At 48.3% G+C, this 23,322-nt stretch overlaps 1 protein-coding gene across 2 annotated transcripts in view; it reads left to right on the top strand.

Moving 5' to 3' along the window:
- Nucleotides 1-23,322, top strand: part of LOC144818001 (complement component C6-like) — a 909,016-nt gene that overhangs the window by 457,226 nt on the left and 428,468 nt on the right. For both annotated transcript variants that reach the window (XM_078675007.1, XM_078675006.1), the window contains exon 8: nucleotides 18,777-19,017. In XM_078675007.1, the coding sequence (XP_078531133.1) occupies nucleotides 18,777-19,017 (241 nt within the window). The remainder of the gene's footprint in view (nucleotides 1-18,776; nucleotides 19,018-23,322) is intronic.

Raw genomic sequence — 23,322 nt, 5'->3', positions numbered from 1 at the left:
GACCGTAGGGGACCACAGAGTGTGACCGCTCAGCCCACCACAGGGCTTGGTCGCCCCACTCACTGCTGCCGCTCCTGCCTGCCTTTGCCGCCTCCTGCCTGCAGATTCCTTCGCTCGCTGCCCGCTGCTCCTAGGAATTTCCCGCTGCTCCTGGGAATTTCCCGCTGCTCCTGGGAATTTCCCGCTGCCCGCTGCTTCTTGGAATTTCCCGCCGCTGCCTCCCTGCGGCCCCGCCCCCCTGTGATTCCATTTGCCGCCCCACTCCTGCCACCCAGCTGCTCCTCCCTCCCGGCTCCTTACTTAAGGGGACCGTAGGGGACCACAGAGTGTGACCGCTCAGCCCTCCACAGGGCTTGGTCGCCCCCCTCACTGCTGCCGCTCCTGCCTACCTTTGCCGCCTCCTGCCTGCAGATTCCTTCGCTCGCTGCCCGCTGCTCCTGGGAATTTCCCGCTGCTCCTGGGAATTTCCCGCTGCTCCTGGGAATTTCCTGCTGCCCGCTGCTTCTTGGAATTTCCCGCCGCTGCCTCCCTGCGGCCCCGTCCCCCTGTGATTCCATTCGCCGCCCCGCTCCCGCCACCCAGCTGCTCCTCCCTCCCGGCTCCTTACTTAAGGGGACCGTAGGGGACCACAGAGTGTGACCGCTCAGCCCTCCACAGGGCTTGGTCGCCCCACTCACTGCTGCCGCTCCTGCCTGCCTTTGCCGCCTCCTGCCTGCAGATTCCTTCGCTCGCTGCCCGCTGCTCCTGGGAATTTCCCGCTGCTCCTGGGAATTTCCCGCTGCTCCTGGGAATTTCCCACTGCCCGCTGCTTCTTGGAATTTCCCGCCGCTGCCTCCCTGCGGCCCCGCCCCCCTGTGATTCCATTCGCCGCCCCGCTCCCGCCACCCAGCTGCTCCTCCCTCCCAGCTCCTTACTTATGACGCCCCCAGAGCGACCGCGCAGTGGACGCGCGCAGCGGGAGCGCCGATTGAGCGCCGAAGGTGCGCCAAAGGTAAGCCCGTCTGCGCCCGTCCGCGCCTGGCCCGCGCCCAGCACCAGGACCCCTGGCCCTCCCCGCCGAGGCAAGACGACCCGACTGACCTACGCCGCCACCACTCTCAACGCACTCAATGCCGGCCGGACCCACGCCTGCTGCCGAGCCACCCCGAGACGCACACGGACCCTTCACCTGCTGCACCAGCAAGTTCACCTGCCTCCGAACCTGCCCCGCACCCGCCAAGACAAACACCAGCAGCAACCACCTCAAGTGCATCCTGATCAACACCCGCTCCGTCCACAGACACGCCGTGGAACTCTGGAACCTCCTCGACGCTACATCACCGGACGTCGCCTTCCTCACGTAAACCTGGATGAACGCCTCCTCTGCACCCGACATCGCCATCGCCATCCCGGACGGGTACAAGATCATCAGGAGGGACCGCATCAACCAGACCGGAGGTGGCATCGCCATCGTCTACAGGAACACCATCCGCATCACGACCGACGCCAATGACTCCTTTGCCGCAGCCGAACATCTCCACTTCCAGATTCACACCGACCCTAAGACGACCCTCAGAGGCACCCTCGTCTACAGACCCCCGGGACCACGCACACAATTCAGCGAAGACATCACAGACTTCATCAGCCCGCACGCCCTCCCCTCCACCGACTACATCCTCCTCGGGGACCTCAACTTCCACCTGGAGAACAACAAGGACTGCAACACCAACGCCCTGCTGGAAAACCTCGCCAACCTCGGACTCAAGCAACTGGTCAACACCCCCACCCACTACGCCGGCCACACGCTTGATCCCGTCTTCTCTTCCAGCAAGTACATCACCTTCAGCCACGCCACCGGACTCCACTGGACCGACCACAGCTGCGCCCACTTCAGCTTCAAAAGATCCACGACCCACCACCCGCAACAGGTACCTCACAGGAATTGGAGCAAGATCACCGCAGACCAGCTCACCACCTCCCTCAGCCAGAGCCCACCCGCCAACACAACGGACCCCAACGAAGCTGTCATGTTTCGAGGCGCCGAAAGATTACGGCCACCTCGAACTACACTTCCCGAGGCGCCGGAAGATTACGGCCGCCTCGAACTACATTTCCCGGCATGCTGTGCGTACGCCACGCACGAACGTGAGTGGCGCGCGCATACCAGGAAATAAAGGGCTGAGTCGGACGGCGGTTAGACGCCGATAATTCCGTTTACGTGTTGGCGTGTTCCTGGATTACAAGGCTGGTAGCGGTAAGGGTGGCGGTCGTTCACTGAAGCGCCAGAACTGTGAGTAATCAAGAGCTGTGTGGTGTGGGGCGTTGGTAGTGTCGATCCCAACAACACACCCACAGTTTGCCTGGTTCCTAGGAGCATCACTCGGAGAGTGTTGCTAGGAAGTTCACGAACTTCAAAGAGAGAGTTTGAACTAGGGGGATTTTGGTGTGGTCGATCCGGAAACAAGTCCTGTGACTTGTGTAGCCCCACGGAAACCCCTAGTCACCTCTTGTACATATTGTATATAAGCGCCTTCAGGCACAGTAACGATAGGACTCACGTGAACCCTATTGAGCCTCGTTACTGGTATCCCTCACATAAACTGTACTTCCTATATATATGTGGAGAGTGTATACCAAGGAAGAGAGAGTCACAGAGTGAGTTAACACTGTGACCCAGTTGCGAAGATTGTGCTGCCGGTGTGCAGAGTTCATACTTGTTTCTTTATTCCCGAAATAACAGGAGACAGGAGGGGTAGTGGACGCAAATAAAGGGAACTGTGGTATCCTATGTAAAGACTTTCAAGCATTGTTCTGGGTAGGTGTGTAATCTCTATAGCGCACTAATCACGAATCTGTACACTGAACCAGTGAGATTGAATCTTGTGTATGTTTGTTTTCACAGTCAGGCACAGTTCTGCAATCCATACCCTACCCCTGTCTCCATTGGACTAAGGCATTGTGTATTTTCCTTTACAGGTAATGAGTAGGGGCAGTGGAAGGGTTGTGGGTGGAGAAAAGTAGAACACTGGTGTAGGTCAGGGAGGTAGGGTGTTCTAATAGCGTGTTCTTTGTCGTTACAGATCTCCCTCCCTGCTGTTCCCTTCCTTTCCCGCGCCCCGCTGTATCACCTTAGTCGTTCGTGTTTTATCTCGGAGCACTGGGGTTGTTCAGTGGGGCCGGGATTAGGACTCTCATCACAGCCCCGAGGAAGAAGAGAGCCGAGCCTGATAGAATTATCGGCCTAAGGATTTTACCTCCTCTTGGCTGTGTTGGGAATCAACCATGACCACCTTAGAGGACGTCATGGCTGCTTTGGCCTTAGTACAGGTAGAGCTGGCAGCTTCCAATAGAGAGGTGGCAGCTGCAAGGGCTGAAAACGCCCAGATGCGAGCCCGGTTTGATAGATTGCCTTCTACTACCACCTCAACAGGGGCTTCTAGTAGCACTTCCCCTACCACGTCTGTGGTGGTTGAGATGCCCGCACAGATCCCTCTGGCACCACCAGAACGATATTACGGGGACATAAAAAAGATTCAAGTGTTTATGACACAAGTACAGATGCACTTTATGTGCAAACCCAAGATGTTTGCTACACACCAAGCGAGAGTAGCTTTCCTTATCTCGTATCTAGGGGGGGAAGCCGCTCAGTGGGCGGTGCCCATAGTAAAAAGGGATGACCCTCTTCTGTACCAATGGGATAATTTTAAAGAGGAGTTCGAAAAAACCTTCGACAGGAGGGCAGAAACCCTCACAGCAGACAGAGAGTTGTTGAAGCTAAGACAGGGAGATGCAGATCTGGTCACATATCTCAACAACTTCCGGAGACTCGTGGCCGAAACTGATTGGCCAGAAGTAAAAAGAACAGCCTTGTTCTATCAAGGACTGAACGAAGACATGAAGGACGTTTTGGCCCAAATAGATCCCCAGCCTCGCACATGTTCTGCTTTAATTGATCTTACCTTACGCTTAGACCATCGCATGAAGGAAAGAAAAGGAGAGTCTAAGAAAAAAGATAAAGCAGTGATGCCGTATGAGCAAGCCGGTAGCAGTGACAAACCGGCTCCTGCTTCCGAAGCAATGGAAATAGGGGCAGTGAGAGCCTCACTAACCAACAGCGAAAGAGAACACAGACGCAAACAAGGACTGTGTCTTTATTGTGGGAAAAAAGGCCATTTTTTACGCGAGTGCCCGGTGAAGCCAAAACTCAACCGGACTCGGGGAGGACAGAGTCTTGCTGGAGTGGCCGCAAAAGAGTCGGAAAACTACAAGGCTTGAAGGTGAAGGAAGGGAAACCCTCAAGCGTCCACATCATCCCTTCCCTTACTCCGAGTACGATGGACGAGCGGAACCACCTTTTTTTGAACATGTTTTTGCACATAAACAACATACCTCAAGAAGTGCAAGTAATGGTTGATTCTGGGGCTACAGGCTGCTTTATGGACTGTGCTATGGCTCGTCGGTTGGGAGTGAAACTGGTCGCTAAAGACAGACCTGAAACAGTCTACGCCGTGGATGGCAACGTATTGCAAGCAGGCCCGATTATCTACCACACGAGAGAGTATGAAGCCGTTTGTGCTCCGTCCCATCATGAACGTCTGGCATTCAACATCATAGAAGCCCCACAATATGGAATCATCCTGGGTCTCCCATGGTTGCAAAAACATGACCCTGACATACGGTGGAAAACAAAAACGATCCAGTTCCTTTCGAGTTATTGTCACGACCACTGTTTTCCAAGGATAAGCAATCCGACTCCAACAGCAAAGACTAATTACGCTATAGCTACGGCAGCAGAGAAAGAAGTCACGCTGCCTTCCTGTTATGATGAGTATAGGGCTGTGTTCAGTGATAAAGAGGCAGAGGTACTTCCACCACACCGAACATACGATTGCCGCATTGACCTCATCCCTGGTTCTGAGATTCCCAACGGGAGAATTTATGCTCTAACACTCCCTGAAACAGCCACGTTACGCGAATATTTGGACAAATACCTGGCCTTAGGTTATATTCGCCCATCCAGATCTCCTGCAGCATCTCCTCTATTCTTTATTCCCAAGGCAAACGGGGAAAAAAGGTGTTGCATAGACTACAGGGCGTTAAACGCCATCACCGTGAAAAACCAGTATCCTTTGCCTCTGATCCCGGTGTTGCTGGAACAGGTCCGGGCAGCACGCATCTACACAAAGCTGGATTTACGCGGAGCCTATCACCTCGTCCGCATCAGACGAGGTGATGAGTGGAAAACCGCTTTTAAAACACGGTACGGGCTCTATGAGTACTTGGTGATGCCCTTTGGGCTCTGCAATGCCCCTGCAGCTTTTCAGTTTTTTTTGAATGAAGTCCTTCGGGAATACCTGGATCGACATGTGGTCGTGTATATAGACGACATCCTCATTTATTCAAATTCAACGGAAGAACACATCACGCACGTAAAAAAGGTGTTAAGGGCACTACAAGACCATCACCTCTTTTGCAAAATCACCAAATGTGAATTTCACGTCACAACAGTGGAGTTCCTTGGAGTTATGCTTACTCCTTCAGGTCAAGTGATGGCGGAAAGGAAGGTCCAAGCAATTGTAGAGTGGCCCCGCCCCTCTAACGTCAAAGACATCCAGAGCCTGTTGGGGTTCGCCAATTTCTACAGAAGATTTATATCGGGCTTCTCTGGAATGGTGTCACCACTCACGAAGCTTACAAGAAAGAACACCCCGTTCGTGTGGGACGAAAAAGCCCAACAAGCCTTGGACGCCCTCAAAACTGCTTTCTCCTCCGCTCCTGTACTGACGCATGCCGATCCGGACATCCCGTTCGTAGTAGAGGCAGATGCCTCTGAAATAGCCCTGGGGGCTGTGTTATCTCAAAAAGACGAAGCAACCGGCATCCTACATCCGATTGCATACATGTCTCGGAAACTCAGCCCTGCGGAAATCAATTACACCATCGCGGAGAAGGAGCTACTTGCCATTCGTGATGCTTTCATGGAATGGCGACACTGGTTGATGGGGGCTCGACACCAGATCGCGGTTTATACAGACCATCGAAACCTTCAGTTTCTACGAGCCGCGAGACATTTGTCTCCCAGACAACTAAGATGGATGATGTTTTTTGAGGAGTTTCGTTTTGTGGTTACGTTCCGGCCTGGTACCAACAACAGGAAGGCGGATGCTCTAACACGGAGAGAGAATCTCTTGATACCATCGGAGAAACCCGTGCGGTCCATCATTGAACCTGCAAAAGTCATAGGAGTCACCCAGACTGATGACTTTTTGTTTCGTGTGAGGAGGGGAGTGCAGACATGTGTGTGGCGCACTTGGCTCAGGCATCACCCAGAGTGGAAACCAAGACACGGCGTGCCGATGAGAGGAACACAGGTACTGGTACCCACGATCGTTCTACGAAAGACAGTGTTCTCTTGGTGTCATGAGGTGCCGTGTGCTGGTCACATGGGGTTCGTCAAAACGTTAGAAAAAACCCAGAGGCAATTCTGGTGGCCTTCCATAAGATTGGATTTGCGCAGATGGGTAACGGAGTGTGCCACTTGTAGTCAAATGAAATCAGACAGACAGAAACCGCAAGGATTGTTGCAACCTCTGCCCACTCCAGAGAATCCGTGGGAGAGGTTCTCTGTTGACTTCATTGTGGGGCTTCCGAAAGACCAGGGCAAGACGGCCATTATAGTGGTTGTGGATTTTTTAACAAAAATGGGCCATTTCATAGCCTGTGCCCAGGTACCCACAGCAGGACAATTGGCACATCTACTTCTGGTGAACATAGTACGAATACATGGTCTTCCTCGGGACATCGTGTCCGATCGCGGGGCACAGTTCACTGCGAGATTTTGGAAAACTTGGTGTACAGCTTTACACATAACCTCGTCTGTGTCCACCAGTTTCCATCCACAAACGGACGGACAGACGGAGAGACTAAACCAATCTTTAAAACAGTACCTCAGATGTTATGTGCAAGAAAGCAGCGACTCCTGGGTTGATTGGTTGTGGGTGGCAGAAATAGCCTATAACAACACTCAGCATGCATCCACTCAACACACCCCTTTCTTTTGTTCATATGGACACCATCCCAGGTTTACCCCTATGTTGTTGCCTTCTGATAACGTGAAGCTGCCGGAGGTGAGGGAACGGATGTTGCGGGTGCGCAGAATCCTTCTGAATGCACGCAAGAACCTTGTGAAGGCCAAAGCTGGTTACAAACGCCATGCCGATATGCACCGTCGACCAAATCCGGTGTATCAGAAGGGTGATCTGGTATGGTTATCCACAAAACACATTAGGTTTAAGAAGCATAGTGTGTTTAACCCGCGGTTCATTGGACCCTATCGGGTGGTTGAGCATGTGAATCCGGTGGCGGTGCGCCTGCGCTTGCCTGCACACATGCGCATCCATCCTGTGTTCCACGTCTCCCTCCTAAAACCCTCCAGAAGTCCGGTTCGTAGGTCCCCTTTGCCTCTCTGGGTGCAACAGGATCGGGAGTATGAGGTGAGGTGCATTCGGGACGCTAGGAGGGTGAGGGGTCGTTTGCAATACCTTCTCTCCTGGAAGGGGTTTGGTCCGGAGGAGGATTCTTGGGAACCGGCGTCGGCTGTTCGTGCCCCCCGGTTGGTGGCCCGTTTTCATCGTTTATTTCCTGCCAAGCCGGGGGGGGGGGGTGAAGGCCCCTTTGTGAGGGGGGGTGTACTGTCATGTTTCGAGGCGCCGAAAGATTACGGCCACCTCGAACTACACTTCCCGAGGCGCCGGAAGATTACGGCCGCCTCGAACTACATTTCCCGGCATGCTGTGCGTACGCCACGCACGAACGTGAGTGGCGCGCGCATACCAGGAAATAAAGGGCTGAGTCGGACGGCGGTTAGACGCCGATAATTCCGTTTACGTGTTGGCGTGTTCCTGGATTACAAGGCTGGTAGCGGTAAGGGTGGCGGTCGTTCACTGAAGCGCCAGAACTGTGAGTAATCAAGAGCTGTGTGGTGTGGGGCGTTGGTAGTGTCGATCCCAACAACACACCCACAGTTTGCCTGGTTCCTAGGAGCATCACTCGGAGAGTGTTGCTAGGAAGTTCACGAACTTCAAAGAGAGAGTTTGAACTAGGGGGATTTTGGTGTGGTCGATCCGGAAACAAGTCCTGTGACTTGTGTAGCCCCACGGAAACCCCTAGTCACCTCTTGTACATATTGTATATAAGCGCCTTCAGGCACAGTAACGATAGGACTCACGTGAACCCTATTGAGCCTCGTTACTGGTATCCCTCACATAAACTGTACTTCCTATATATATGTGGAGAGTGTATACCAAGGAAGAGAGAGTCACAGAGTGAGTTAACACTGTGACCCAGTTGCGAAGATTGTGCTGCCGGTGTGCAGAGTTCATACTTGTTTCTTTATTCCCGAAATAACAGGAGACAGGAGGGGTAGTGGACGCAAATAAAGGGAACTGTGGTATCCTATGTAAAGACTTTCAAGCATTGTTCTGGGTAGGTGTGTAATCTCTATAGCGCACTAATCACGAATCTGTACACTGAACCAGTGAGATTGAATCTTGTGTATGTTTGTTTTCACAGTCAGGCACAGTTCTGCAATCCATACCCTACCCCTGTCTCCATTGGACTAAGGCATTGTGTATTTTCCTTTACAGGTAATGAGTAGGGGCAGTGGAAGGGTTGTGGGTGGAGAAAAGTAGAACACTGGTGTAGGTCAGGGAGGTAGGGTGTTCTAATAGCGTGTTCTTTGTCGTTACAGATCTCCCTCCCTGCTGTTCCCTTCCTTTCCCGCGCCCCGCTGTATCACCTTAGTCGTTCGTGTTTTATCTCGGAGCACTGGGGTTGTTCAGTGGGGCCGGGATTAGGACTCTCATCACAGCCCCGAGGAAGAAGAGAGCCGAGCCTGATAGAAGCAGCCCGCAACTTCACACAGTGGCTGACCACCTGCGCCGATGACCTCGCACCACTAAAGAACCCTCCCAGCAGACCCAGAAGCAAGAAGGCATCCTGGTTCACCGACGACCTCAAGGACTCCAAGAAGACCTGCCACACCCTCGAGAAAGCCTGGCTCCTCGACCGGACCATCGACAACATGACCGCCCTCAAACACGCTACCCGCAAGCACCACCAGCTCATCCTCACCACCAAGAAGAAATCCCTGAAGGAACGACTGGACAACAACGCCCACGACAGCAAAGAGCTCTTCACTATCGTCAAGGAGTTCTCCAACCCCAGCACCGGCACCAACGACATCACTCCGTCACAAGACCTCTGCGACTCCCTCGCCTCGTTCTTCCACCGCAAGATCGCCGACATCCACAACAGCTTCGGCGCCCCACCCACGCACCCAACCGTCGAACCAACGCCCCCCACCGCCACCCTTCGCACCTGGACCACGGTGACCACCGAAGACACAGCCCGCACGATGAACACCATCCACTCCGGATCACCGACCGACCCCTGCCCACACCACGTCTTCAACAAGGCCGACTCCACCATCGCACCCCAACTCCGGAACATCATCAATGTCTCCTTCAACACCGCCACCTTCCCGGAGAGCTGGAAGCACGCCGAGATCAGCGCCCTCCTGAAGAAACCTACAGCGGACCCCACCGATCTCAAAAACTTCCGCCCCATCTTGCTCCTCCCTTTTCCTGCTAAAGTCATCGAGAAGATCGTCAACAGACAGCTGACCGCCTTCCTCGAGACAAACGGATCCCACGACCCCTCGCAGTCCAGCTTCAGAGCCAACCACAGCACCGAGACCGCCCTCATCGCAGCCACCGACGACATCCGGACCCTGCTCGACAAGGGGGAAACAGTGGCCCTCATCCTCCTGGACCTCTCCGCTGCGTTCGACACGGTCTGCCACCGCACCCTAGTCCAGCGCCTCAGCAACATCGGTATCCAAGAGAAGGCACTGGAGTGGATCATCTCGTTCCTCGCCGGAAGAACACAAAGAGTCCGCCTCCCCCCGTTTCGCTCCAAGGCCACCGAAGTCATCTGCGGCGTCCCGCAAGGATCTTCACTCAGCCCCACCCTCTTCAACATCTACATGAAACCTCTCGCAGTCATCGCACGCCAGCAAAACCTCAACATCATCTCTTACGCCGACGACACCCAGCTGATCCTCTCCCTCACCAGAGACCCCGACACCGCCAGAACCTGCCTAGACGAAGGGATGAAAGACGTCGCCGAGTGGATGAAGGACAGCCACCTGAAACTGAACTCGGACAAGACGGAAGTCCTCATCCTGGGATCTTCGCCCTCCGCCTGGGACGACTCCTGTTGGCCCCCAGCCCTGGGCACCGCACCCAAGCCAACCGACCACGCACGCAACCTGGGCTTCATCCTGGACCCCTCCCTCTCGATGACCAGACAAGTCAACGCCGTCTTCTCATCGTGCTTCAACACCCTGCGTATGCTTTGCAAGATCTTCCGATGGATCCCGACCGAGACCAGGAAGACTGTCACCCAGGCACTCGTCACCAGCCGACTGGTCTACGAAAACGCCCTCTACGCCGGAACCACAGCCAAGCTACAGAAAAGACTCCAGTGCATCCAGAACGCCTCCGCCCGACTCATCCTGGATGTCCCCCGACGCAGCCACATCTCCAGCCACCTGAGGAACCTGCACTGGCTCTCCGTCGACAAGAGGATCACGTTCCGGCTCCTCACACACGCACACAAGTCTTTCCACGACCTGGGCCCCAAGTACCTCAACGACCGCCTGACCTTCTACACGCCCACCCGCCAGCTACGGTCCACCAGCCTCGCCCTCGCAGCCGTACCACGCATCCGAAGAGCCACCGCCGGAGGAAGATCCTTCTCTTACCTGGCTGCCAAGACTTGGAACTCCCTCCCCATCCACCTTCGGCTGACCCAGGACCATCTCGCCTTCAGGAAACAACTCAGGACCTGGCTGTTCGAGCAGTAGCATACCCCTCCCCCCAAGCGCCTTGAGACCCTCCCGGGTGAGTAGTGCGCTATACAAATGACATGATTGATTGATTGATTGATTATATAAGGGCATGGTACTGGCTGGATGATTGGAGGAGTGGACGAAGAGTGACAGTGTGATTCCTGGACTGCATGGGTACGACCTGGGTAATTGGAGGAGTGAATCAATGATGTGTATGTGGTTAGGGGACGGCATGGATATTGCACATTTGATTTAAGCACTGCATGTGTTAATGCCTGAGTCATTGTACAAGTGCATGGATAGTGACTGGATACGTAGAGTGCTGCAAGTTGACAGTATGGTGAATTTATAAGTGCTTGGGTTTTTGGCACAGTGATTAGATAAAGACATGCTACTGGATGGATAATTGGAGTAGTGAACGGTGAGTGACAGTGTGATTGCTGGACTGCATGGGTACTACCTGGGTAATTGGAGGAGTGAATCAGCACTGTGTAGGTGGTCAGGGGACTCCATGGATAGTGCACATTTGTTTGTAGCACTGTATGTTTTAATGCCTGAGTCATTGTACAAGTACATGGATAGTGACTGGATATGTAGAGTGCTGCAAGTTGACAGTATGGTGAATTTATAAGTGCTTGGGTTTTTGGCACAGTGATTAGATAAAGACATGCTACTGGATGGATAATTGGAGTAGTGAACGGTGAGTGACAGTGTGATTGCTGGACTGCATGGGTACTACCTGGGTAATTGGAGGAGTGAATCAGCACTGTGTAGGTGGGCAGGGGACTCCATGGATAGTGCACATTTGTTTGTAGCACTGTATGTGTTAATGCCTGAGTCATTGTACAAGTACATGGATAGTGACTGGATACTTAGGGGCAAATTTATGAAGGCCTTGCGACGCCGGTGCATCACTTTTTCCCATGTTAAAAATGACTCACCAGCGGCGCAAGGCCTTCATAAATCTGCCCATTAGAGTGCTGAAAGTTGACAGCATGATGAATTTATAATTGCTTGGGTTTTGGTGCAGTGATTAAATAAGGACATGGCTGAGTGATTAAAAGAGTCCTCAGGAAGTGATTGGAGGATTGCTGGACTGCATATATAGTGCTTGGCAGATTTTACCACTACATGAGTTACTGCATGAGTCATTGCATGAATGCATGGGTAGTGCTTGAATACTAACTGGGTGATTGCAGAACATAGAATCAGAAAATCATTTCTCATGTACTTATAAAATCACATATTCACTACCTTTGCACTCCTGTAATCAGTCAGGCACATCTCAATAATTCAGTAAATATGCATACAGCTATATAAATACAATCTGAAGAAATACATGTACCATTACATACTATGTAGTTAAGTACATAACTACAACATACCACAAAGAGTAAAATGTGTTGTTTTACTTTTGAGCCAAATCTTGACCATTAAATCCAGAAATATGCGACATCATCAAACTATACCTCTCAACAGACTTAAGGAAGAAGCCTAATAAACAACACCTTTCATGAGCATTTCTAAAACCACACTTTTATTATACATCTTCATCGTTATATGTATAAAATTATGTGGCATCATTCATTTATACCTTAGCTCAAACTACAAAAAGAAGCATAATTAACAACACCTTATTTCTCCATTCTATCTTACAACATATGACATCATTTAACTTTACCTTCTGTACAAACTAATAACAGAAACGTAATTATTAACACCTTATGTGATCATCTTTCAAACAGCGCAATTGTGCTACATTTTACCAAGCTATCTATAATTATGCAGTATCATTAAAATATACCTTTGTAGAGAGAAGAATAAATCATGCCTAATAAACTACACCTTCTATGAACATCTTTGAAAATACACAATTGTAGTGCATGTTCAACCAACTATCTAAAAATAAGAGGCATCATTCAGCTACACTTTTCAACAGACTTAAAATATGTATATTACTGTACAGACTGTTTTTAAACAAACTTCAAGTACAATAAAAAATAATCCGATATACATGTCTACATTTATTATTACATTTAAAACAACACAGTTTTATAATAATGTCAAATGTATTTTAAATAAATCTCAAAAATATATAACTTACCTTTCAAATAAATCTGTTGAATGAAAAATCTCACACATTCAGACAGGGTTTTCTTTTACACACAGTCAATATAGATCACCAGACTCTCCAAGGTAAAACCAGTAATGGCAAGCTTTCCCTCTATCTTTCCATACAATTACACATAAACAAATGGGATTGCTTCCCAGAGATTTTCAAATTGAAATTTACATTTCCATTGGTCATAGATAATAACACTTTTCAACGTAGTTCTTCACCCCCTCTGCTTAATGCCAGTTTCCATAGCAACAGCTCATGCAACATTCAACTTAACTGACAAGTCACAAGTTCATCACAAAATGTTGCCAATAAGAACAGCAAGTGTGGTTGATTTTGCAAAACATGCCCTTATCCTTTCTGCTGTACCTTTCAAACATTGTTTACTAATCAATAAGAAACATGCTTTATAAACAAAGTAAATTCTTAAACAGCCAATCAAATGTCTACTTTCTTAAAAACAGAATCTTGTCCATCATTTTAGATAGCTCTTATTCTACCAACTGACTACCTCAGCTTCAGAGATCTTTTCATTAGCTACAAAGATCCCTTCAAGATGCTTTCAGTGTGGATTATTGGGCACAACTATGTATTCTGGTGCAAAAGGTATGCTGAACACAGAGATATTGACAAAGACCTAGCTTTGCAAAATGTAGATATTAAATGGATTGGGCGGAGAGGATTAAAGTGGCACCAATTGATGCTTTTGGTTAAAACCTTTTTGCATCTTCAACCACCTGACCTCATGATTGTGCACTGTGGTGGCAATGACCTAGGCACATTGAATGGGGTAGGTCTGGAAATGCTAATGAAGGACACCTTTGCAGAATTGATGTTGCTTTTCCCCCAAACTGCTTTTGTATACTCTGACATATGCTAAAGACAGAAATGGAAGTGGTCCAATCAATTTTGTCCAGAGATTGAGAAAGCTAGAAAAAATGTCAATAAAGCTGTTTCTGCTTATATCAGAGACCATAGAATGGCCTTCATATAGAACAACAATATACATTTCCATATGGAGGGCATCTACAGGAGTGATGGCTCACACTTCACTAATGAAGGGAAAAGAGCGTTTCTCAACAACCTAAAGCTCTGCATATGCACTTACATGTATCTGCAAGAGACTCATAATTAACACAAGGGCTCTTTTTAGAGCCACTCAATAACCCAATATATAACAGGGTATATATAAAAAAATCTGAATTATTTTTGGTAGGAGTTGCGCAGCCAGCGGGACTTAGAGCTGCGTACCCATCGTGTTCACATCAGGGGGCTGCACTGAGTGCCACGTACCCCTTCGGGTTCACACCAGGGAGCCATGCTGGGAGCCACGCATCCCAGGCGTTCAGACCAGGGTGCCGCGATGGGAGCCGGGCACCCCTTGGCATTCACACCAGGGGGCTGCACTGAGCGCAACACTAGGGTCTCAACTCCAATTATTTTTTCTTTAAAACTATCCGCTTTCAATAATTTACATTTGCCCCATGGACCGCATCCCCCGGGGCCTGGCATATCCGTTGGGGACCGAGTGGGGAGCCCCAATGCCCTCATGGTTCCGCCAGTTCCCACCTCCTGCAGGAGCCGGCATTGCTTTTCCACACGGGGAGCTGTTGATATGCGGCTCCCCGTGTGGAAAAGCAATCGGCTGTGGATTTTGGAAGGGAGAGCAGGTGCCCCTGCTCTCGCTTCCATAATCCAAAGCAAGTTTGCTATGACAGGGCAGGAGCCGCACGGCTCCCGCCCTGCAATAGCAAACAGCAGTGTCCCGGGGGTGGGCACCCTGGGTCACTGCAAGAGCCGACCCTGGGGGGTGGCGGTCCCCAGGGCCATTAAGGGCTCCAAGAGGGGGGCCAAGCGACCCCCCTCCCCATGAGTGCAAATCCCCGGGGAGGTGGTGGGGCTTGAGGGTCCATAACAGACCTCCACATTTCCATGATTAGTGCCCCGGGGAGGTGGTGGTCCCTGGGGCATGTGGGTGTTGGTCCCCAGGGCTGCAGGAGGGCCGAGTGCCCTCCCGTATATTATGTACATAGCCCTTGGGAGGTGGCAGTCCCCGGGGCTGTTGGGCCCCCGCTAATAATTTTTGGCAATGCCCCCGGGACCTGACCCACCCCGGGCCTCGATTAAATCAATATAGATTGCTGATTGGGTAGAAAGTTCTGTACTTTAGCGCTACAATTGTCAGGGCCCAATTTAGTTGTGGCACACTCCTCATGAATGGCTACACCCAAGAGCCATTGTAGAGTTGAGTGTGAAGAGAGATGGAGGGTTGTGCCCTCTCAATTAGTCAACGTCGGTATGGAATAAATGTCATACGTTTCACTGATGTTTATCACGTGCTTGTTTTTTATTTATATTTCCATACATGAAGTGCAGACAGAAATGGTGAAGAAAAAATCTTTACTTTCAGAGGAATAGGAAGATTAATTGTTACAACGAAGCTCTGCCTTGAAAAAGCCCACGGCCATTGGGCCACTAGGGCGAAACACGTGTCGGCTTTTCTTTCTCTTCACCATTTCTGTCTGCACTTTATTTATGGAAATATAAATAAAGACCAAGCACGTGATAAACATCAGTGAAACGTATGACATTTATTCCATACCGACGTTGACTAATTGAGAGGGCACAACCCCCCATCTCTCTTCACCCTCAATTAAATGAAGCTCGGGAGCCCGCGCATCATTTAAAAAAAATATATTTTTGGACCTGGGGGTGCTTGTGGGACACCCTGAGCAGGCCTAGGGGTCAGGGTGTTTCTACCCTGCCCCCCTTTCTTGTTTTTCAACTTTGTTTCACTGTTTTCTTGTGACTCAGTTCTACTGAGTGACAAGATGGCTGCCAACACTTCCTGGTTTGGAGTGTTGCCAGCAAATCACAGTGAAGCTAGTGCTCGGGAGGGGTCGTGACTCCACTGCATCCTTATATATCGAAACTTTTTCTTTTAAAAATTTCTCAGGAACTACTGAACTGATTTGCACCATTTAAAATAAGGATTCTTTCTGAACCAAGGAATACCTTTTTGCCAAATTTTGTGTATTTCCGTCTAGCAGTTCACGTTGCAGCCGTGTCTAAAGTTTCCTATTGAAAATTACTTGGGGAACACATTTTTTTGGGCCACCCACTTTTCTCAGCCCCCGCTTGTCAAATCACCCTGAAACTTTCAAGACAGGAGCTGACGGGAACGGGCTACTAGTTTTGAAAAATTTGCGAAGATTCGTCAACCGGCGTAAAAATTATTGGGAAAAAAAATCGCTTTTCCTATGGAAACTAGGTCCTAAGTATAACTACCGACTGCAACCAAGGGCTTAACTCAAGATACTGCAACCAATTCTGGCTTCACTTAATGTTAGGATGGCTCTCTAGTGAGAGGTCTCATGTAACCCTTCTTCCCTTTTCATGTTATCAGGTCTGGCCAATATAAACATTCATGTCTCTGTCCACAGACTTCATGCCCATGTGAGAAAATGGTGAAAGATGTGTCTATATGAGAGATGGGGTAGTATGTGTCTGGGTGAGTGCAGCGTAAACTGTGTGCCTGTATGAGTACCAGGTGAGTGGTGAGCCTGTGTAAGTGTATGTTGAGCTGAGCTGTGTGCCCTTGTAAGTGCTGAATGAGGCACTTTAAAGCCAAGCCTATTGGAATTGAGAATGCTTGTTTTAGTTCAAGTTAAAAATAATTGTGTTTGCTACTACTATATCACATGGGTAAACATATCTAAGCCAAGCAGCCCAGTCACTTCTCTGTGTGAAGAAGACAGAACAGAGATATTAGCTAACAAAACATATAATGGAAACATTCAGGTGTTAAGTTCTTTTGAGGCCTCTTGGTCAACCTAATCTGTACCCATTAACAAATTATATTAGCATCTGAGAAATCAGAAAACTTGCATTTTGCTAGTTGTGGCATTCCTGGTAGTGTGCCTTTGTAACATAACATATTTGTGGGGCCCAACAAAGAACCCCACGATAGATGCATTAGACCACTGAGCCATCAGACCAAGTTTGTATAGCTCAGTCTCTTGTTCAACCTACGCATATTTACTGTTGCTGTCAAATTCTCCTTTTAGTAAAAATTAAAAAAATTATTTCCGAGACCAACAGAAGAATGACGATTTTTCCTAAAAGAAATTTCTATATTGCCCTTTGACTATTTTGAGTTTAAGAGATACATATTTATGTGTTAGCTAATGGAATTCTCTGGTTGGATTGGTAAAAATGTAAAAAGAGGAAATATCTTCATATCTGCAACGCACCATTATAAAAGTTATTTATAATGTGATTGTGTGGTTTATGCAGTGCTCATTCTGATAAGTAGAGATGTTTAAGTCACATATATTACAATTGCTTACAATACCCATAATCAGTGACAGAGCAGGAAGAACTCTTTAATTGTTAGGTCAGTCATGGCCCTGGCATTCTCTGCCCTCCTCAGTCAATCCATAGCATTGCTGGACTCATCTGCTACATTTTTACAATGCAGAACCTACTGCAATGTTTCTTACTAACCTACCTTGGAATTTGTCCTGTATGAAATACTGATTCTACAGGATCCAATTTATCCCAGGGGTCTCCAACATTGTCTGTAGTGAGAGCTACTTCTGATCAGGGAAAATCATTGAGAGTTACCGAAGGCTAAACAATGTGTGCACTGTTACAAGACACCCCCACGTTCAGCCTAATTGGTTTTAAGCCTAATGTCCATAGAGCCAGATACTATGGTTTGAACATAATACTATGACTAAGGCCACTATGGGATGTCATGTATGTCAGTGACAGTGCGGTCTATTGGGATGTATGAACATGTGTGCTAATGAATGGGGTATATTTGTATGGGTGCCTGAGAGCCTGTGTTGTATGTACTTGCTGCACAGGACATAACTTTCACCACACGTGGGAACCTTACATGTATACCACAAAATACAATATTTTATTTTTTTAATGGGAGAACTTTAAAGTGTAGATAAATAATCTGCAAATAAGTTCATCATATGGAACATTTGTCTGCCCTTTACATTTCTCTCATTTAAAACAAATGCCTATATTGTTCCGTTATGCTTATGGCACGGTGTCTACTGGCCACTGTGAGTAAGTGGTCTGCTGTTTGTAAATGCCTCACTTTGAAATGTGTGAAAATTGAAATGAAGAGTTAACTTAATTGTTAAGGTAACTTTGAGTTGACAGGGACTTTGATTTAAGAGTTAAATACCTCTGTGTTTCAGTTGTTCACCCCTGTGACCTAGCCACAGCCTGGGAATTATATTTGACCATGCACTGCTCATTATCAGGCCCTGCTATCTGCAGACGAATCATAATAATGTAAAATAAACACAGCCTTCCTTTAACTATTACATTGTGCATATTTAAAAAGGAACTCAAGGCTGTGAGCTACTCTGAAGGTGTCTGGGAGCTACTGGTGGCTCTCAATCAACTGGTAGGAGACACGTGGTATGTCCCATGACAAAATGTCCATTGTTTCAAGATTTGCCTTGAGGGATAACCAAAGAAATCAGTGTTTGTATATTGATTTCCGTGGGATTTTACCCAATAGATTTTAACTGTAGAAATGTGTTCTGTATAAGTGGCGGTGCAAGTCTCTTATTCCTGACCCGGGGGAAAACATCATATCCAACTGAATCAAAATATGTCCATATCTGTGGAGAGGATCTATGAGCACACAATTGTAAGTGGCCTGATATGACCATTTCAGGATATGTTATATGTATGTAATTTAATGCCAGATGTTTTTCTTCTTGTTCTTTTATCTAGGATTCCAACTTCATCAGGGTCCACAAAGTGATCTCAGTTTCAAATTTTACTTTGAAACAAAATGAACTTTGGATTTCTGACGTCTTTTTAAAATCTCTACAACATTTGCCTTTGGAGTACAATTATGCTTTGTACAGCAGAATATTTGAAGACTTTGGGACTCACTATTTTACTTCTGGGTCAATGGGCGGAACCTATGATCTTCTGTATCAGTACAGCGCTGAAGAACTGAAAAGCTCAGGTACTCCACTTTTAGCATACTGCATTGGAAATGAAGTACATTTTTGTCTTCTATATGTCTTCTAAAAATACTTGAGTTGGCAATGCATATGAGCAATTTAGGGCCTGATTTAGAGTTTGGTGGACTGGGTTGGAGGACAATACCTTCATCATCCTGAGGGTACTCTACCACCAAAATTTAGAGTCATGGCAGTTCCTGCGAATGTAGGAAACTTTTGTGGACAGTAATAACCGCCATGACAACCGTTCGCCACACTTTTTGTTTTTCAAAACCTAACTCCCATAGTTGCAGTTTGTTTTGGCCCACCAAACTCTGGTAGTTTTCTCCCAGGCTGTTGGGGGTCTTGGTTATTTCCTGTCTTTCACCGCCAGGCTTTTCCTAGTGGTGATGGACATGGGAAAAAGGCATTACACCATCCACCCTAACTAGGGCGGATGTTGTAATATTCTTCTTCTGACATTACATACTCTGGGGTACTCTGCCAACAAAATATTCACATTCTGTCCCTCTCTAAATGAGGCAGGTTGACCAAAGATTTGCCCACCAAACTCTAAATCAGGCCCTTAGATTTCTTTGTTTTCTAAGATGAGGGTTGTAGTATCTAATAATAAGTGATTTATAAAAGAAATTTGAAAACATGTGTATTCATATGGCAAATGCTTTGATATATGCTAAGTTCAGAACTTTTCCGAAAATATATATAATTGCTTGTATGACAATAGAATCAAAGCATACATTCACTAAGTAAAATACCAGAAACAAATGTTTATAGTTGATATGTAAGATTAATTTTCTTTAAATGAACAGATTCTGTGTGAGATAAAGAACCTCCAGCTATTTTGTTGTAATGATATTGCAAGATAAAGTGGTAGTCCATGCTGGTATAAAGGAACGAGACCTAAGCTATGTGTCTATTTAAGGGCAATGGACTTCAATATCCGTTTTTTACCCACATTTGTAGTATGTTATTCTTTATAATGCATGGGACTGGACGGTGAGGAGTAGGTAGATTTTACACTGTTGTTGAAATTGACCAACATGGATCAGAATACATATAGTACTTGAAAATGTAGGACACCTAATTTACAAAGGAAGTCGAAGAATGGTGTGCAGAGAGCTCCTCCTTTGCCTGGATGTAAATGTTTGACTTTCTAGAATTCACAAACATTCTCAGGAGTATGCCTGGAAAGCCCCGCCCGGTGCAGTTTTCCAGGAGTATTTCTGGCAAGGACAGGTGACAATCCCTGTAGGGTCCTGTTCCCAATTTGCAGAACTCTACATAGCGGAGAACTCGGTACACTGGAAATAGGATCTCCTGTGCAAATGCATTTGACTGTCATTTTTATTTTTCACAGGGAATTTTCCCTGTGTAGAAAATCATTCCCTAGACCCCCAGAAAATCTGGGGAAATTAATTTCCTTTCTCGCCCTAGAAAGTGATTTACACCAGACCGTGGCTGGATTAAACATTCTACTGTTTCTAGACTGGAAAATGTCAGTTTGTGAATGCCCACAACCATACTGAAAGACCTTCTCTAGCTCCTGATCAACAAAATAATCACCTTCAAGCTCCTCATGCTTGTCTACAAAGCCCTCCACAAAACAGGACCTGCACACCTCAACCACTGCCTCTCCTTCTACACACCCACCAGACATCTCCCATCCACTCCACTGGCCCTATCACTATCCCACACATCCATAAGACCTCGGCCGGAGGAAGGTACTTCTATCTCGCTGCGAAGACCTAAAACTCTTTTCTGCTACATCTCAGGTAATCACCTTCACGGCTTCAATTCAGAAAGGCCCTCAAGATCTGGCTCTTCGAATGAACTGCAGAAACCCCTCTTACTCGGCCACTTCAGACCCGAATGGGTGAATAGCCCTGCTCTAAAAGTACCGTGATTGATGGATTGATACTTGTTTGTGACTGCTCTAAAACATTCAAGGCTAAGCTCTATTTGGAAGGCCCATTTTCCAATACCTTATTGGGATTCACGGGTGCAGAGACCGCCACACTATTGGTAGCAATCTCTGCGCAAATAAATAGGATTCGCCTGTCAGAAGTCCCTCTGTGAATTCCTGGCAGTCATAAAGCAAGTGTAAACTTGCATTTTGGCCATATTTACTTTTGTGAATATGATCCAATATATTTCGATCTGTAATTATTTGTCTCATAGATGGCTGTTTACCATGGGATTTCATATTTATAAGTCGATAACTATTTTGCTTCATTTAATTTGTGACAGCAAACATTAATGTTCATATTTTGCGTACAGTAAACAAAATGGACAACTTGACACAAGTTACCAAAGTGAAAAATATCACTAGTTAATGTAGGTTGAACCCAAGAGCCTTTCATTAGGTTGGTGTTATCTGTATTTTTTGTTTATGTATATTTGCTGGTTTTGTAGTATTTGTGTTTACAACAGTACAAATTGAAACTGAAAGTCGTGACACAAAGCCCTCAAAACATAATACATGGTATGCTCATGCCCAATGATATATGTCACTTTTATAAATATTAGTCACTCACACATGCAGTAAACTAACACAAACATACCTACACAAACCTGGAATTTTATGTTCATGTAATATGACCAGTCTGTTCCGAAAAAGTCTTCAAAACTGGTACTCGACCTGCCCTACTACTCTTTCTTTGCTTTGAATTATTTGAGTGCAGTGAACTTTTTTCAGAAGCCTTGAGTGCGCTTTTTATTGCATTGCAGCTGAAATCTCACTACTCCTGAGGTTGGGGTCCAATATTACATCCGCTTCATTTCCGTGCAAGATATTTTAATTATTATGAGAGTGAAAGGCTAACTGTTTACATGGGTAGGAATACAATTGTAACTATTGGGATATAGCGATATAATTGATGTATTTATTATATTTTGTTACTTGCTGGTTTTGTCATTGTTAATTAGTTTTTTTAACTCAATATCTGTAATGTGTTTCACATGTTCCGTGTTTTTGCCGCCTTGGTTCGGGGTTCTCACAGCGAGTGCCCACCCCGCGTTAGCCTGCCTTATAGGCGCTACTGAGGTACTCACCGCCGCGGCCCCCAGGGCCGCCTGAAAAAGCGTGCGTTAGTCAGCAATCACCGCCGCGACCCGGAAGAAGGAGCGGCTGCCCCAGAGACAGGTAAGGCCCCCGAGAGTGGTGGGGGCCCGCGCCGCTGCAGAATTATAATCAGAGCGAGATCCCACCCTGCCGGTTAAGTGCCCGCGAAGCGCCGTGGCCGCCAGCGTCGCCGCAGCCCCCAGAGTGAAGGGGGAGCCGCCACAGAAGTGAGAAGGCCGCATTGAGCCCTAGAGGCAGGGAGGGCCGGCACCGGACTGGGTGCCGCGCCCCCCCGGTCCGCTGCGCAGCCATTGGTAGAGGCTGCCGCGCCCCACGAGAGCTGCACCCTGATTGGAGGGGCCTGAGGAGAAGCTGGAAGTCCCGCCCCGCAACAGGGAGAAGCCAGAGGGGTGGAGGAGGGCCCACAGTGCCGCGATCATCTGGTGAGGGAGGAGGGGGGCCTCGAGTCACTATATTGGTGCCTGCCCCCTCCGCGGCGAAGATCCCTGCTGCCTGCTGAAGTCCCGGGCCCCCAAGAGGAGGGACCCGGGTGGGGAGCCAAGTAGCCTGAAGCTGTGAGAAGGTGCTGCATTTGACCCACGGGGCTCTTGGTTGGAAATGGAAGGCCCGCGCCTGCCACGGAAGAGAGCAGCCCTGAAGACGCCTGCAGCATGAGGAGGAGCCTGGTGAGTGGGGGCTTCATTAGACTGTGTTGGGGGGGTCGGGGCACAGGGTCGGTGCCCGCCCCCGGGCCCAGTGATTTTGTTGTGGAGGGGCTCCAGCGATACCCAGAACTACTCTAGCTGGACACCACTGCCCCGCTGGACAGAGGGCAGTGGCAACGATTGGGCCACATAGTGTTGGGACGTGAGAGGCCTAGAGGGGGAAGGAAAGGGTAGTATAGGCCTCCTGAACTGGGCTGAAGAGCTGCTTATAGCTGGTTGTGTGATGCCTAGAGAGGACCCGCTGGAGTTACATAAATGTGTGGATGTTTCCCCTAAGGTAATGCCTGATGCCCTGCACTATGTGTCGGATGCCCCCTGCTAAGGTGATGATGCTCAGGTTATGCCTAAACTAAGGCGATTGATGCCCACAGGCTGGTGTCCGGGGCTAATGCTTATGCCCCCATGGTAAATGTGATTTATGCCTGACATGTTTTAGGTGTACCTCCTGTTGCTAAGATTGTTGATGCCATGTTTATGCGCACAGTTTGGCCTGCCCGCTCTGCTCCATGCTACCCCCTGTA

Source organism: Lissotriton helveticus, chromosome 2_1, assembly GCF_964261635.1.
Source record: "Lissotriton helveticus chromosome 2_1, aLisHel1.1, whole genome shotgun sequence".
Classification (NCBI taxonomy): Eukaryota; Metazoa; Chordata; class Amphibia; order Caudata; family Salamandridae; genus Lissotriton; species Lissotriton helveticus.
The sequence above is the reverse complement of the archived record's forward strand: the minus strand, read 5'-3'. Positions and strand labels throughout refer to the sequence as shown.